This window comes from Barbus barbus (genome assembly GCF_936440315.1).
Source record: "Barbus barbus genome assembly, chromosome: 5".
NCBI lineage: Eukaryota > Metazoa > Chordata > Actinopteri > Cypriniformes > Cyprinidae > Barbus > Barbus barbus.
Window position 1 is genome coordinate 3,454,287 of NC_136733.1, and position 19,207 is coordinate 3,473,493.

Below are 19,207 nucleotides of genomic sequence, written 5' to 3' on the forward strand. Positions count from 1 at the left end.
CGCTGAGGCTGTGTTTGGAATTATTTTTGTTGGCGAAATATTGTGTCTAAAACATAAGTCTCTTAATATTAACTTCTTGTTTATTGAACTGTTGCATAAAAATCAATGTCACATTTGTAATCATGCCGACTTTTGGAGAAAAAAACCGCACTCTTCGTGTGATATTAACTATAAGAAATTATATAAATACAGGCTATACATTTTCTGCCCCCATATCTTAAATTATGTGATCGTTCTAAATGCATTTTAATAGACAGAATCGTGCAGTGAAAGAAGGCACTCGTACGCGCACTAGTTTAACCTATGTTAACTGATTCATTCTCTGCCAGCAGGTGTTGCGTTTGGCACAAATATAACGGTTTTCCTGGTAAAGGCAGTACACAAAACAGCGCAGCACCGGACTATGAACGTGCAGTGCTCATGTTTATTTAATGAAATAGCCTTGTGCTTTTGAAGTTTAATCGTCACATTCAGCCATATCGCGATTCTGGTTTTTCCGTCGCCAAATTTAAGACCTCTTGAAATCATAATTAAGATTTTCTTGTACAATTTAAGACTTTTTAAGGCCTTAAATTTGATACAACTAAATTTAAGACTTTTTAAGACCCTGCGAAAACCCTGTAAGTCTGTGTTTGTAACTTACACACCTGAAGTAACAGAAGATGATGATGAAGGTGAGGATGAAGCTACAGACCGTCACTGAGATGAGCAGAGCGATGTGATGAATGTCTCCCACCACGTAACCTGCACACACACACACACACACACACACATACAAATATTATTACATGTCAAAGTGTCAATGGTGAACACACAACTTGCATCATCACACTCGGCTCTATGAACACTTCCTTCAGGAGCTCTGTGTGTGTGTGTGTGTGTGCGTGCGTGTGTTTTTGTGACATATGAGGACGCAAATTTGTATAATGACATGGGTACGACATAGGTATTACATTACCCCATTTCAAAAGGCTTATAAATCATACAGAATTAGTTTTTTTGAGAAAGTAAAAATGCACAAAGTTTCCTGTAATGGTAGGTTTAGGTGTAGGGCGATAGAAAATACGGTTTGTACAGTATAAAAACCATTACGCCTATGGAATGTCCCCACAATTCACAAAAACAAACGCTTGTGTGTGTGTGTGTGAGAGATGCTGAAGTCAGAGCTACAGCACAGGTGTGAGGGTGTGAACACACAGGTGTGTGTGTGTGTGTGTGTGTGTGATGGACAGAGAGGCTTCTATTCTGCTGTGTTGATTGATGGGAGCTGCTCATGGCAGCCAAAATATACCCTACAGGTGTGTGAGAGTTTCTGACCTAAATATATTTTTGGGAACAAATCAGACATTTTTTCTAGGAATGTTGCCCAAAGGAAAATACTAAAGAGGTTAAATCGTGTTTTTTATTCGCTTCAGTAAGTGTTTGAGTTAGTCTATAGTAATCATTATATTATATTATTATATATTAATATACTATTTTAAATTAGATTGTATTTCTATATTTTATTTGAGTTTTAGATTTAGTAATATTTTGTGTTTTATTACTCACTATTTATGTATTTGTTATTTAGGTGTAATTTACTGTAATTTAAGTCTTAGTTTTTATTTACTTCCACTTAGTCATTTATTGTAGTAGTATTGTTGTAGAAATAAACTAGTAATTGTAGTTTAACAAAAATATTTTTCATAATTTTAGTTAACAATAATAACCCTGTTGCCAAGGCTAAGGAAACCTAGCCTGGTTGTAAGAATGTTGCTAAGTGGTGCTGCTGAGAGGTTTTTATCATGTCGCTATGTTTCTGCTAAGTGGTTCAACTTATTTAGAAGTTAAAATCACCAACCATAATTATTAACAATACTAATAATGATGCTTACCTAAACAAACACTACTTAACAGCTTTACATTTCAGTAAATTTCAGTGAATCTGTGATTGAATTGGCAGATACAGTAAGTATGTGTGTGTGTACTCACTGGGTGTTAGTAGAGGAGGCAGTGTTGGATGTAGGTCTCTGTTACAGTAGTCCTGATCTGTGCAGCACTCGAGCGCTCGCCGCTGTTTAGAGTTCCCCGTGTCCTAAACACACACAAACACATCAGGTCTCTCGGGTGGTCAGTAACACAATGAAACACTACGTGCAACTTTTGTAAAGTGACATACAGGTACATCTCAAAAAATTTGAATATCGTGAAAAAGTTACATTTTTTCTTGTATCTTATTTGAAAAAGTGAAACTTTCATATATTTTAGATTCATTACATGTAAAGTAAAACATTTCAAAGGTTTTTTTGCTTACAGCTCATGAAAATCAAAAATCAGTATCTCAAAATATTAGAATATTTACATTTGAGTTTCAATTAATGACCATCTCTACAGTATAAACTCTGGGTATCTCTTGTTCTTTGGAACCACAATAATGGGGAAGACTGCTGACTTGGCAATGATCCAGAAGACGAACATTGACACCCTCCACAAAGAGGATAAGTCACAGAGGGTCATTACTGAAAGGTGTGGCTGTTTACAGAGTGCTGTATCAAAGCATATTAAATGCAAAGTTGACTGGAAGGAAGAAATTGGGTATGAAAAGGTGCACAAGCAACAGGGATGACCACAAGCTTGAGAATACTGTCAAGTAAACCGATTCAAACACTTGGGAGAGCTTCACAAGGAGTGGACTGAAGCTGGAGTCAGTGCATCAAGAGTCACCACGCTCAGACGTCTTCAGGAAAAGGGCTACCAAGCCACTTCTGAACACGAGACAACGTCAGAAGCGTCTTACCTGGTCTGTGGAGAAAAAGAACTGGACTGTTGGTCAGTGGTCCAAAGTCCTCTTTTCAGATGAAAGTAAATTTTGCATTTCATTTGGAAATCAAGGTCCCAGAGTCTGGAGGAAGACTGGAGAGGCACAGAATCCATGTTGCTTGAAGTCCAGTGTGAAGTTTCCACAGTCGGTGATGATTTGGGCTGCCGTGACGTCTGCTGGTGTTGGTCCACTGTGTTTTCTGAAGTCCACAGTCAACGCAGCCATCTACCAGGAAATTTTAGAGCACTTCATGCTTCCTTCTGCTGACAAGCTTTATGGAGATGCTGATTTCATTTTCCAGCAGGACTTGGCACCTGCCCACACTGCCAAAGGTAACAAAAGCTGGTTCAATGACCATGGTGCTACTGTGCTTGATTGGCCAGCAAACTCGCCTGACCTGAACCCAATAGAGAATCTGTGGGGTATTGTCAAGAGGAAGATGAGAGACACCAGACCCAACCATGCAGATGACCTGAAGGCCGCTATCAAAGCAACCTGGGCTTCCATTACACCTGAGCAGTGCCACAGGCTGATTGCCTCCATGCCACGCCGCATTGATGCAGTAATTCATGCAAAAGGAGGCCCAACCAAGTATTGAGTGCATAGAAATGAACATACTTTTCAGAAGCCTGAAATTTCTGTTTAAAATATCCTTTTTTTATTGATGTTATGTAATATTCTAATTTTCTGAGACACTGAATTTTGGGTTTTCATTATCTGTAAGCCATAATCATCAAAGTTTCAATAAATAAAGGCTTGAAATATTTCACTCTATGTGTAATGAATCTATATAATATATGGGTTTCACTTTCTGAAATGAGTGACAAAAAATATTGACCTTTTTCACGATATTCAAATTTTTTGAGATGCACCTGTATTCCAAGTGAAATATTCATTGCTTGTACGGTGTTCACTGTTTCTAAGCGAATGTTCAGCATGAGATTATATACAGTAGGAGCAGGACTAAAAATTAGTGGGTAAAAAATAAGCTATGATATTACTCGATACATTTTAATAAACAAATAAGATCTTTATTTTTTCACAATAATACCAGGGACAGGTATTAAGAACGTAAATCAGATTACTTTTGGTTTCATGTTTTATGTGTAAAGCATTGGCTCACTTAAAATATTGACGATAGACTAATGTTATGGTGATTTTTGGAGCTTGGCAGTATAAATCGCCATTCATTTTCATAATATGGAAAAAAGCAGCTGATAAACTATCTTCATTTGTTTTGCACAGAAAGAAAACCATGGAATGACATTAGTATGGAAGCTTGTCTCCATTGCAGAATTTTAAAAAATGTAGGAAAAACAGAAATAATCTGAAATATTATTACAATTTAAAATAACTGTTTTCTATTTGGATATAATTTAAAATGTAATTTATTTTTGTGATGCAATGCTGAATTTTCAGCATCATTACTCATTAGAAATCATTCTAATATGCAAATTTGCTGCTCAAGAAACATTTATTAATATTATCAATGTTGAAAACAGTTGTATTTTTGTGGAAACCTTTTTTTGTGGACTCTTTGATGAATATAACGTTCAAACAGAATTTATTTTCAATAGAAATCTTCTATGACATACTGTAATTGGTGTCATTGTTACTTTTGATCAATTTAATGCATCCTTGCTAAATAAAAGCACTAATTTCTTTAAAAAATCTTACTGACCCCAAACTTCTGAACAGCAGTGTAATTGCGACGTACTATGTCACAATTCTGACTTTATTCCCAGCAATTTTGAGTTAAGACACAAAATTGCATAGTGGCATACAAGTAAGAATTGTGAAATATAAAGGAAAAGCACATTTAACGAGGTGTTTAATTCACAGTGAGCTACGTAAGGCTTTTGTTTTGTCTGTGCTTGAGGACTAATGCACTTAAGTGGTTTATTTTGGAAATTAGAGCAGTTTATGACTCACTCGGCACTGAAACTCTGATCCGACCAGACCCAGACAGCCTGACGTCACCACAGCTGCTCCACCCTCTTCCTCCACCATGGTGAAGCAGTAACCGTCCGTCCTGAACACACGACACACATGTAATACCGGGTTCAGATTGTGTGCAAGAGTACACAAGTGAGGCGGGATGTGTCCTGATACCTGCACGTGTTATTAGTGGAGTCCTCCGGACAGTGATGGTAGCAGTAACACCACAGGATCCGCTGAGGTAGAGCCGGCGCATCACTTCCTGTTTCCCGGCGTTCTTCCACCTTCCCAGAATTCCTCAGCAGCATGGTGTCCAGAACGTTAGCTGGAGAGGAGGAGAAAGAGGAAATGGGTCAGTTATCATCCTGTAGTATGTCAAAAACTCACATTTTTCCAACTCAAAAATGTGCTTTATTTCATTCATTCTTGTTTACAGAGCAAAAATAACAGTGAGAGACCGAAATGAATAATTACTTCAGATATCCAGACTCTCAGGATCATAACACACAGCTTTGAAGTATGAAATTTATGGCACCTGGGGAAATATAGCTGCAAATATCTCATCATTCTCACTCTTTCATCTTCTAATATTTGCAGAGAATAAACACCCCGAGACATTTTATAAATTAAACAAAAAGATGAAAATGAAGTTTGGACGGTCTGTCACTAGTTTTGGAGCGATATGAAGAGGTTATTGGAGAAATTTGTTAGAAGAAGGGATCTGAACGGATGCTGAACTTGTGAGCAGGTGAGTCAAGGACAGACGGACATCAAGGATAGACTCACTAAAAGTAATATTGATTTGTTTATTCAATCACAAACTACAAAAATACAAATTAATATTACGCGACAGTCAGTATTCAATAACAATATTCATAAAAACAATTAAAAAACAATCACACAGCCCAAATCATACTTCTCATGGTTCTTAAAGTTTCCGAATACCAAAAAGGAACTTGTAGAATTAATTAGGCAAGGTTATTATTATTTTTGTAACACATTAAATGTTAACTATATGTAAGTATGATAACTAATATATATATATATATATACACATACATACATACATACAGTCGTGGTCAGAATTATTGGAATTATTGGTAAATATGATCAAAGAAGGCTCTGAAAATAAACCTGTATTATTAATCCTTTTGATCTTTTATTTAAAAAAATAAAAAATAAATAAAAAATATCTAACCTTTCATTGAACTAAAACAACTGAAAATGGGGGAAAATCTCATTATGACATTTTTCTCAAATACACGTTGGACACAATTATTGGTGCCCCTAGAAATTCTTATAAGTAAAATATCTCTGAAGTATATTCCCATTCATATTCACAATTTTGAGCACTCCAGGGTGATTATGAACACGAAATTATCCAGCCATGGCTTCCTGTTTCACAGAAATATAAATAGGAGGGAAAACAAAGCCCAAATTCCCTTAATCATCCATCACGATGAGAAAAACCAAAGAATATATTTCTGATGTGCAGCAAAAGATAATTGAGCTTCACAAATTAGTGAAGTGGCTTTAAGAAAAGAGCTAGAGCAGTGAAAATTCCCATTTCCACCATCAGGACAATAATTAAGAATTTCCAATCAACACAAAATATTATGACACTGCCTGGAAGAGGACGTGTGTCTATATCGTCCTAATGCACGGTGAGAAGGAGAGTTTGAGTGGCTAAAGACTCTCCAAGGACCACAGCTGGAGAATTGCAGAAAATAGTTGAGTCTCGGGGTCAGAAAACCTTAAAAAAAAAGTTGTCAAACAGCACCTACATCACCACATGTTGTTTGGGAGGGTTTCAAGAAAAAATTACCTCGCTCATCCAAAAACAATCTCCAGCATATTCAGTTATCAGACACGACTGGAACTTCAAATGGGACTGGCTTCTATGGTCAGATGAAACTAAAAAATGAGCTTTTTAGCAGCAAACACTCAAGATGTGTTTGGTGAACACAGGGATAGAAAGTACCCCATGTGTACAATGAAATATACTGCTGTATTTCTGATGTTGTGGGCCTATATTTCTGCTGGAGGTCCTGGATATCTTGTTTAGACACATGGCATCACTGATTCTATCAAATACCAACAGATAAAAAAACAATAAGTGACTGACTCTGTTAGAAATCTTATAATGGGCCATGTTTGGATCTTCCAACCGTTCAATAACCCAAACACAAACCTCAAAAACAACACAAAACTGGGTAACTGGGCACAAAGCCAAGCTTCTGCTGGCCATTCCAGTCCTCTGACCTGAACCCTGTAGAAAATGAGTGAGGTGAACTGAAGAGAAGAAGCACCGTCATGGAGCTGGGAATCTGAAGGATCTGGAGTGATTCTGGATGAAGGAATGGTCTCTGATCTCTCGTCAGGTGTTCTCTAACCTCATCAGGCATTATAGGAGAACATTTAAAGCTGTTAAACTGGCAAATGGAGGTTTCAAAAAGTATTGAATAAAAGGGTGCCATTAATTGTGGCCAATGTTTATTAGAGAAAAACATTTATTTCATAATTTTTTTATTTTGATTTTTTCCCCCATTTTAAATTCTTATTATCCAATGAAAGGTTTTGATTTTTGTGAGTTTTTTTAAATAAAAGATCAAAAGGATTAACAATGCAGATTAATTTTCACTTAATTTTCCTTCTTTGATCATATTTACCAAGGGTGCCAATAATTCTGACCACGACTGTATATACACTGTGTGTATATATATATATATATATATATATATATATATATATATATATATATATATATATATATATATATATATATGTGTGTGTGTGTGTGTGTGTGTGTGTGTGTGTGTGTGTGTGTGTGTGCGCGCGTTTTTGTAACAAATGAGGACATAAATTTGTATAATGACATAGGTATTACAAGGTGAAGGTGACTTATGAGGACATTGCCCCCACTTTTCAAAACGCGTATAAATCATACAGAGTGAGTTTTTTGGGGGGGGGAAAGTAGAAATGCACAGTCTCCTGTGAGGGCTATTAGGGTAGGTGTAGGGCAATAGCACATACAGTTTGTACAGTATAAAAACCATTACGCTTATGGGATGTCCCAACTTTTCACAAAAACAAACGTGTGTGTGTGTAATTGATATGCTGTTTTGATTCTATGCAAATGTGCATACACACATACATACATAATACATACATATTTTTTGGCAAAAATAAACAAAAACAACCAATAATAATAGTAACAGTAATAGTAATAATAATATCCATTAATTATTAGTGTTGTTTATTTTGGCAGCCTGAATGAATATGAAATATTTCATATGAAATTTAGGCTAAATATGTTGGAAAACCTAAAAATACACAAAATAAATCAAAACAAATTTAAAAATTAACACAACAAATCTATACTTGCATGACAACTTGAATATAAAAAAGAAATAAAAAAAAAAAGTAAAAACTTTTTTTTTTTTTTTTTATAAACCACATTAACCTTGTTGAGAGCACAATTGTGCTTTTGTGTCCATGAGCGAGACACTTAACCTCAGGTTACTGCTGCTGTAATTAGTGCATTCTAAGCCACTCTGGGTGAAAAGTAAGTAACAGAGTTACGATACAGGGCTGTAAAGTTGATGTGTGTGTTTTCCTCTCCCACAAGAGCTTGTGCTTATGACCGTACACACACACACACACACACACACACACACACACACACACACACTCACTCAACGGTCACAAAGGTGCTTATAGTTTATAGAAGCTGACCAAAACACCCTTCAGTCAAAATAACTCCACATTTGTGAGCTGTTAAAGACAGAGAGGGGGCGATGAGGAATGCTGTATATAATTCTGACATCAAGGCATAAAATAAAGATGCTTATTTCACGGGTCTCTGGAACACTTTTTCTGATTAGTCAATTGTGGCTTTCAGTGGCCAAATATTCTTGTATATAAGATTAATAATCCTGTTTATATGCCGTAAAAATTAGGCTCCATGTAACACTCATTTTTGCCAACGTGTACATTAACTAATATATAACAACTATTAATAATAAATATAGCAGTAAATACAAAATAAACACATCAATTTATATCTTTCAAAACATAGCTGAGAAACAATATGCAAAGTTTGGTGCACATATGTTTAATGGAAACTCATTTAAACATCAAAACAGGTGATGCTAAATCTTAAGCATACTAGTGAGCATGCAAAAATGGAAGAAAAAAAAAAAAAAAACATTTCAAATTATTGTCTTCTCATAAGAAATCTTTTATAAATAATATATATATTAAATACATTATTTATATAAAATGATTTATATACATATATATTCACTGATATGTTTATAAATTATTTTTGTTTTAATATTATATTCCTGTAAAATTACTGATGTAAATATCTAAATATCTAATTTTTCTATTACCTTATTATTATGTATCTTTATTTAAAGGAATAGTTAACCAAAAACCAAGTTAATATAATAAAATGATATAATAACATTAATGATAAAATTGAAAAAATCAAGTTTTAGTTTAAAAACTCAAGACTATATTTCATATCTATAATGTCCAGTCATATAGCATAAGTTACGATGGGGTTCTGTTCACCCTGTCTGGGTTTATTTTTGTGATAATGACCACCCGAGAGTACATTGTTATATTTAGTACCTTAAAGTCAACTTGAGCAGGCTCTCTCTCTTTCAGCAAACTATTCTTGTCTTTCACTCTCTGTTACAAACACTATCACTAGTCTAAACTCACTAATGCACTGCTTATATTACAGAGCCGAACACAGCACTGCTTTAGTCTGGATAAAGAATGGAGGCTAGTCTGTGTGCGTCTGAAAGCGTCCTCACACGTCTAACACACATAATTAAGAGACCACTTTAATCCAACTTTGTGGAGTTTCTGTTTTTGACCTAGTTTTTGCCTGTGTCTTGTTAAGTTCATCGTCACAACCTGTTGTTTCATTAATTATCCCATTAGCCCCTGGGTTTATAGGTCCTGAGTTTTCCCCATTTCAGTGGCCAGTTATTGTCTGTTACACGTTTTTGAGTGGACTGTTATTTTGGATTATCTTTGCCTGATCTCATCTTCCTCCTTGGAGCTCCGTAACATACACAGACCTGTGAGTGTATACAGTAAGACTTATTCATGTGAGGGACGTCAGGGGCCCCACGACATAAACACTCACGCTTTCCCACACAAACCGTGAGCGTGATGCACTGCTCAATATCTCATCCCATCCCTGCCTCATCCATTCATTTCACATATGCACACTTCATGAAACACACACACACACATAAACGCAGACAGATTTTGGCCCGTGCTTGCATAGTTAAGAAAGTCTTGTGAAAACAGTCGTAAACACAGTCACCGCTGTGAGACGTAACGTATAAACAGAACAGCTCATTTATAACCGTTAACCCAAGAGCGTTCAGCTTACAGTGACGCTCAAGTTATACAGTCAACATCGTGCTGCAGAACCAGCTTTTAGTTTGTTTGGTCTTTGCTAGAATATTTATTGATTTCACACATTTTTCACAAAACTACTTATACTAAAAACCTATATATAAATTTAGTAACACTTTACAATATGGTCTCACTTGTTAGTATTAGTTGATGCATTAGCTAAACAAATTGAATAAATAAATAAAATAAATTTCATATTTGTCATTACTCATTACTCGTAATAATCATACTCTTCAATGAATGTTAACTTTTGATTTTAAAAATGGACTATTAAATGTTGGAATTATCATTAATAATATTATTATTACTATAGAAATTAACTAATTTAAACTAAGACAATTCCTATGGGGTGACTTTTAAAAATTTTGGTTTAAGAAATAAAAAGCAAAAGTTGTTAACATTCCTTTAACAAATTTTTTTATTTTAAAAATGTAGCATTAAAAGTTCAAATTAGCAATATCAAAGATTATTAAATGGAAGTATTGTTCAATGTAGCTAATTTGAACTAATGTAAAGTTTTAGAAATGTGAAGCTATAGGTACAGTACATCAATAATTATTTGATTTTAAAAATGATTTTTAAATGTGTTTAAAGATGTTAAAGTTAACATTAGCTAAAGAAGTTTATTTTGACTAATGTAACCTCACTAATGTAACCTCACCGTAAAGTGCTACCAATAAACATGTTTTACAATAAAACTGCACAGATCCCAGCAGCTGACTGAAATAAACTTGTAGGTGTGTAAGAAAATATCGATACACGTGAGTATCGCAATATTTTGTTTGGCGATACTGTATCGATTCTCAAAAACGGAATATCGATATAAAAAATAAAAAAATCATACAAGATTCATGGCAGTGGTTTTGTTTTGAGTTCGTATCTCGACCGCTAGACAGCAGCCTTCATCTCTGAACTTAAACAGTGACAGGACATACTAGCATCAGGGCACGCCACTAATGTTAGCGTTAATATAGTTCGCTGCCAGTAATGGAGGAATTGTTCCAGTTCCCATTTCGGTGTACAAAGCTGAAGTATGGCATCATTTGGGCTTTTGTGATAACGTCTGCCTCAGTTCCGCCGCTTGCCACGTCCTGTGTGAAGAGCCTTCGCGCGGGGCAAAGCAGGCGGTAGGGTCGCCGCGCGGCTGCAGCTTTCTCTCGTGTTGGGGGCATTTTGCGCATTTTGACCAGTGCTCGCGTCGCGGTCTCAGCGATTCCACACGGAACATAAATACAAACTGAAAAACCTGTGAAATCCAAGTTGAAAGGTTCTGAGAATGTTCAACATCTGTATTTATTTTATTGTTTTACAATTGTTTTGTTTTCTTTAGGAATCCTGCAAGGACTTTATTTTTCATTGACGTAATTTTTTGTTCAGATCAAAATGTGACATTGTATGTCACAATTGTAAACTTAAACTGTGAACCTTTAAAGCAAGGTCTTATATATGTATATTTTAGACCCTGCTTTAAAAGGTTCACAGTTTAGTTAAATATATATGTATAAAATACATTTTATACATATATATTTAACTAAAGAATCCTGCAGGCACTTGAATTTTTCCCGCTTTACTCGTACTGCACAAAAAGTGGTTCAATAACGTTGAATGTTACAGGGACTGATTATTGCAAATGCAGATCCCAGTGTGCTCTGGTTAAACAATCTTTATTTATTAATTTTTTGCCTAGGTTTGCATATGGTGGTGTGTTCTTAATGACAGCTTTCCTACAAATATATCCTATTCCTAAAATAAGAAATATCCCAATATATCGCCTTGCTTAAAGTATCGCAATATATCGTATCGCAACCCCTTTTTCGTGATACGTATCGTATCGCCAGATTCTTGCCAATACACAGCCCTATAAACTACTGTGTCACTCACGGCTGTTTTTGGCTCTGTTCATTACAACGTAAGCAGCGGGAATCTGGCACTGGAGATCCGCCATCCTTCGTTTCTCACCCACGTCATTCTCCATCTGGCTGTCAGAGCGCTAATGCTGCTCACTGTAGTGAGTCATTTACATAATTTAAACACTGACTCACCAACTATTTGACTACTTTTCTGGATGACTAGTCAATTAGTAAAAATGAGTAGTTGTGCAAGCTCTACTGAAAACAAATCTATTCAGCAAGTACACTCAAACAAACATTAGAACATTTATTCTATTAAAAAATCACAACAGACAAGCAGTATGTCATGTTATGGCCGAAAAAAGATATGAAATATATCACATATATGTTTCAGCTAAACAGACTGAATAATACCATGAGTCTTTGGCGGATGATACAGAGGGCAACTTGTTTGAGCAACGTTGCTTGGGCATGTTCTCATTGAGAATGGGTAACAAATTTCTATCTGGATCATTTAAATCAGTCATAGACCCAGTGTCTCACCTGGTTGCCCGTTGATGCCAACATTAACCAAAGTTGCCCAGCAATATTGCTCAAAAAGTTGCTCTGTGAATCATCAGCCTTTGTCTTTCGCTTCACAAACACAGATGTTCTGTATGCCAACAGAAAAACACAGAATAAGAGTTCTTAAAGATCTCTAAAAGAACTAGAAAGTGATAAAAGTGATATGTTTGAGAATGTATAATGTTTATAATAAAACTTTGTTTACACTTTATATATTAATCAAAATGAAAGTAAATGGAAAATTAAAAAGTTAATTAAAAAGTGAATAGTCTCGTACACATTTCTATTACAATCACAATTCTGTTAATGTTTTGTTAGCTTACAAGTGTATGTTTTAAACATTAGCTTATGAAAATATTGCTATACCCTAACATATCTAAATACATGCTATATATATCATGGAATCATAAAAGCAACTTTTTTGTTTTTTAAATTTTATTTATAAATACAAAAACTACATTTGGGACATCCTATGTAAAATGCTTAATGAAGAGACTAAATATGAAGATTTTAGTCATTATTATTAGCTAAATTAAATAACACCAGAAATGAGAATTAAGTAAAAATAAAAATATATTTTTAATTAAATAAAGAGACTTGAATGTCTTGATTCACATGTAAAAATGCATAACTATATTTATTTCAGGATTAAATGCATTTTAGAACAGCCTATAGTAATTATAATTAGCTTAATTAAATAACAATAGAAGTCAACGGGATGTCTCCAATTACACAGCAAGGTACGAATGTGAGTGTGTGTGTGTTTTTACACACACACACACACACACACACATGCGTTTGTTTCTGTGAATTGTGGGGACTTTCCATAGACTTCTATTAGTTTTATACTGACCAAATGATAATTTCTATCCCCTAACCCTAAACCTACCCCTTACAGAAAACCTGTTTTCATTCTTAAACTTTCAGATAAACAGGCTGGTCAATGTCAAAAATTTCAGGTTTTACTATCCTTGTGGGGACATGTGTTCCCCTCAATGTAGCATACAAAAGCACACACACACACACACACACACACACACACTCTTAACCAGAAAGAGCTACGACCTTTAACCCCAAAATCCCACCACATCAGTATGTCCCAATCAAACCTTACACACCTGTCAATCAAAACTCAGTGCCATCAATCAAACCTGCAGGGGTCTGGAGATAATGAGTATATACAAATGAAAGGAAAAAAGATCAATACAACAGATGCACGAAAGTGAAACTGCTATGAGAAGAAGAAAAGATAAGACCGGATAATAGATGGAGAACAGACAAAAGAGAGCTACTGTGTCTTTATCTGCTGGGCTTTGTCAAGCAAGACCGGCCGTCTGAATGGGCCTGAACTCAATCAAAATCTCTTTTTCTCACTCTGATGGTTGAATAAAACCCCTGAGGACAGAGATTTTCACACACAGAGACACTTTTCATTCCTTTACACAGCCAAATAATCACTACGAATCTGTCAGAGAAGCCTGACTACTCCGTGAAGCTGCTTCCTGCTCATCATTCAGTTTTATCTACATGTGTGAATCTATTATGAAGATTTAAAGGAACCTGATGTCTTTTGATCTCTTTTACATCACTTTCACATCCCTTCTGGAAATCCTTGTGCAGATACCAAGCAAAAACAACAGTGTTGAAGCTAAAAAGTAAACACTTGAAAAACACTATATTACTTTGCACATTAAACACATCTCCTGTTCTATATAGGAATCCAAACTGTTGTCTGTGATACTTGACAGCACGCCACCAAATGCAGGCTAAAAACAACCTGCAATATTCCTGTAACTGAAATATACATGCAATAATATACATTTGCAGTCATAACAGGCAGACCGTGTCTCTTGTCGGTGATGCCTGAAATGCGTTTCCATGGCTCCTCAGCTAGAGTTCTGCAACTGTCTGTTATGTAAATAAAGAAAATTCCACTCATATCTGGAATGAACCAGCGTCTGGAGTTCCAAGCGATTTTGACTTTCTGTAAAAACAGACTGTTCCATGTTAATTAGCTGGTGTGATAACCCTGATTTAAATTTCCTGGAAGCATCTAAACATTTTGAGATGACTGAGTCTTTATCTGACGCTCACACACACAGGCTGCTAACAGCACTTCATATAAACACCCACTGACACCATATTAAGACAGCAAACACGCAGTGAATGCTGCTGTTAACACACCGCGAGTGTGAGGGATGACTGCGCAGACAGCTTATGTGCAAACCGTGGCCTTGTGTTTATGTTTATGCTGAGATGTAATTTACAAGGTCATCTTGAAACTCAATCACGTGACCCTGAACATTCCAGCGACCCTTCACACGGATACACACATACACACCACACTCTATGAAATATAAAATAAACACGCAACTTTCAAATAAACAGCAGAGGGAAAACTCAGGCTTCCATTTCAAGACTCTTTCAATGACATGAGAGAAACAAGAACGACTCTCTGGCCAACAGCGAAAACTGAGAACACATCTTTCACTAACAGTCAATCAGTTAGTGGGATGTGTTCAAAAACACTGAAACAGAATTAATCTAAGCACTTGATGCTATGCTATATTGTAAATAGAATAGGTGCGTTAATATGGAGCTTGGTATTGTGATTACAATCGGTTTAAAAGTCCTTGTGCGGGGCACAGGAATGGGCATTTTTATTGCTAGATTAAATATAAGCATCAACTTTGTGGGCTTGCCAACACATTTAAGACCTGAAATAGATACATATTAAGGACCAGATTCACTAAAAAGGGCAAATTAGTGCGAGAGCGCAATTCCAAAACAGCACCAATGGGCGTGGAAATTTCTGCGGGTGATTTACTGACAACACGCAAATTAAAGAACATAAATTAAAACACGCGAATTAAAGCAATCTACCAAGCGCAGCACAAATTAGCGCAAGGATGTGTTCAGATTCAGATGATGTATTCTTCTGGCATTCCGAATAAATAATAACATATAGAAAAAATCCTCTCCCTTCTACCACATGCTCTCTGTTCTCTGCGTTGCCTCCTCCAAGCAACAACAATGCAGCCATTTCAAGCGCAACATAGTTTAAGACATGCCTTTTTGGGGGCGTTAAATAATGGCGCAAATACTAGTAATTTGACGAGCGCAAACGTTAGTAAATCACGTTGCTTGATTCATTTTAATGATCATTTAAATTTAATGCTTCATTTAAATTTTACTTCTGAAAGGGAAACCCCTACAAATGCATTTTCAACAAGGTCAGGCACAAAAATAACTGTGTCCACACCTTTTCAGCGCTAATTCTTCACTGCGCATCTTTAGTAAATCCTGACAGTACTATTTTAACGCCAAAAGGCAGTTTGCACTGGCACAAGCTGTTAGTAAATCTGGCCCTATGTCTGCTTTTTAGAACAAAGAAAAGGAGGATGGTGAGCATGTGGCAACACTTTGCATATTCATGCATGTGTGCATCAAAAGATTAAATACAATTTGAAGCAAAGTAAAATTGTCCACGCAAACGTGGCTAATGTTGACTATTGGCCATATTGTTAAGGTGTGTTCACATTTAACATTGTTCTGCCAATTTTTGCGCCCAAAATACATTAAAATACATGTCGTTTTAATAGGAATCCATGCGATTGGGAATTTCGAAAAGGTGAAAGATTTTCCCTTGCAGATTTAACAACTGGTTCAAGTTGGTCATACGGATTCAACACAATGACCTACAGAAAGCTGCTTGGTTTGAAAATGATTTCTGTGTGATCTGTGCTTCCTGCATTGCTACACTATTGACAATGTTCAATAGATCTTTTTGACTGTGAAATAGGGCTGGGCGATATGGCTGAAAACTGTATCACGATATCAGTGTTTCATATCGGTCGATATCGATAATTATTGATTTTTTTTTAAGGTGGTACATCAAGTTCGTGGTATTACCAGTTTTGGCGGGGACGACGGTCTTGCATAATTTGCAGACGACATTTGGTCTGACTACGGTCAGACTTATAACATCCAAAAACTGCCATACTGGGAGCTGACTTTCTCTTTTATTTACAATTTCCTCGCTCGCTGCGGCACTCATTTTCTGCTTATGAAGAGGAATCCAGCAGACCAGCCAATAGGGTCTGGCTGCAGACGTGCACTCTCAGCCGCGCGTGCGCACTTTTTTTTTTTTTTTGCGCGTGCGCACTTAGACACGAGACAACGATATGGCGCAACCAAACTTGATACTGTTACATGATTGGCTGTTAGCATGTCACTCCCTACGTTGCTAGGTTACCAGAGAGCGAGTGCCTTTGTTAATGCAACCAAACTTGCTTCGCAGCCTTTGTTTTCTTCCGACGAAGAATAAAAAATATTGAACGTTTTATCGAACATATTTTTTATTGATATCGTTCACGTGTCTATCGCGATACATATCGTTATCGTTTTATCGCCCAGCCCTACTGTGAAATTTACTAATGTGACCACACCTTTAGGCAAGACACAACTGAGTGAGTGCAAACTTTTTAACCATTAACATATTATAATAATGGACACATTATTGATTTGAAATTGACACCAATTTTCATGGCACAGCTCATTTGTACATAGAAAAACAAATATAAAATAGTGCCGACAGAAAGAAAAAAATCCATTTCTTTTTGGCAACTTAAAGATCTTTATAAATCAAAACTGAAGCTTTGATTGGAGACATCCCGTTGACTTCTATTGTTATTTAATTAAGCTAGTTATAATTACTATAGGTGATTTTCAGACAATGTTGGTCAGCTTTCAGGTCATTTTCATGTTAATGTATTAAAAAAAACGTACCGAAAAGCATACCTGTTTAAAATGCACAACCTTCCTCTAACAGTAAATCAAACTAAAAACTCATCTTGCACTCATGGGCGTATCAACATTTTAGTTTTGTCTAAACAAATGCTTATCCCTCCCACTAACACCCCCAGTGACAATTCGTAGCTATGATATCATTTTTAGCTATTTGGAAACAATAACTGGCTATGCTTTTCAGTATGTCCTGTCCAAAATTTCTATTTTAACAGTAAATATTTCAACAAGAAAGAAGCCATTTCAGTGAACTCTCACACTTCTCATTCTCTGTTGTGAAATCTGTTCATGATTACTGCATAAAATCCTTTCAGCACAAGCTGAAATAAAAGAAGACCAATAAACCCTCAGCTGTCTGTCCAGGTGGGGCGCTGGAACGCTCAGCCTACGGATCAGGCGAGAAGTGAAAGGTGGGAACAGGTGCGTCCACGGACGGGTTCAATACTAAAGATAGAGAGATGAAAGAGAAGGCAGATTATAAAGAACAGAAGATAAAGGCATTAAGATGGACTGACACACAACACCTCCAAATACCAAATCCAGCTGCTTCCTTCCCATGATGCACTTGCGTTAGAGTGTACCATAGAAAATACAAAGACAGAATAGAGTTGCCCAAACTGGGGTTTGTGAGTTGATGAAAAGCTAATCATAAAAATGTAAAATTAAATCATTAAAAAAATAAGCCTATTAAAATATAAATATAATATAATGATATAAATACAATAAAAATTTAAATATAAAATAAATGTTCATCTAATTACATAAAATATAAATATATCATTAAAAAATAAAAACACTTAAACACATTAAAACAGAACAAATATCTTATTAGGTCTAATTTATTGATATAGTGCTTTTATAGCACATTTCAAATGTACAGAAAATCCCAATGTTAATATTTATAATGTCTTAGTATCTTCGTGCCTCATATTTGCTTTTAGCAGATTAATATTAGCATTTTGTGATGACACAAGCAAGCAATTTACAACACTGTTCCAGAACAGTACAACGCAAATATTAGACTGTGTGCAGCGCATTTTACGGAGGACTATTTCCTGAGCCCAGGAGAGAGTAGCCTACAATGTGAACAATATGAATGGCTGTGAACACTATAAAGAGAGGCAATTCCAACATCGCAAGGACATTCTGGTGCTTCTGACTCACAGCCTGTAAATATATTTCGATATTTAAAGAATTTGCTACTGACTATTCAAACGCGAGTTTTGAGCAGAGTAGATAGTGCTTGTTTGGTGTTTCTACAATCACAAATCCAGACATGGTGTTGTTTAGGCGGCGCGGTGCGGCATGGCGCAATGCATAAAAAGACCGTATGAGACATTATAATCAGTAATTATTTATGTCCTCACTGAATGCAACATATATATATATATATATGTATGTATGTATCTATGTTTATTAACAGGCACGATGACCCTAAATAAGAATTGTAAGTCATTTTTATGTTTTATTTTTATTTCATTTAAATTTTATATATTTATTGCTTTTATATTTTACCAAATGTGTACTTTTTAAATATGGTGTCTATTAAAGTTGAAAATGACCGTCAAAAACCGAAACAAATCTTGTCACCTGTTACTTTTCTCACCGCTGGTCAGGATGGACCAATTGATAGTTTTAAATCACGTGACTGGCTCGAAGACTGGGAGGCCAAAACATCCATAGAACTGCTGCACAAGCGCGTCAATTTTTCATCTGTTTTACAGCCGCAAATATTTAGATCACCTCTGAAAAGAATAAAACAAAGGTATTTCTGAACAAAATGCAAGTTGCATTTGCAATCCATATT

General features: G+C 35.8%; 1 protein-coding gene across 2 annotated transcripts in view; it reads right to left on the reverse strand.

The window, feature by feature from the left end:
• Positions 1 to 19,207, reverse strand: part of LOC306870396 (bone morphogenetic protein receptor type-1B-like) — a 63,652-nt gene that overhangs the window by 8,782 nt on the left and 35,663 nt on the right. For both annotated transcript variants that reach the window (XM_079417636.1, XM_079417635.1), the window contains 4 exons: positions 4,913 to 5,063; positions 4,733 to 4,832; positions 1,972 to 2,074; positions 648 to 744 (listed from right to left, as the gene is read on the reverse strand). In XM_079417636.1, coding sequence (XP_079273762.1) covers positions 648 to 744; positions 1,972 to 2,074; positions 4,733 to 4,832; positions 4,913 to 5,063 — 451 coding nt within the window. The remainder of the gene's footprint in view (positions 1 to 647; positions 745 to 1,971; positions 2,075 to 4,732; positions 4,833 to 4,912; positions 5,064 to 19,207) is intronic.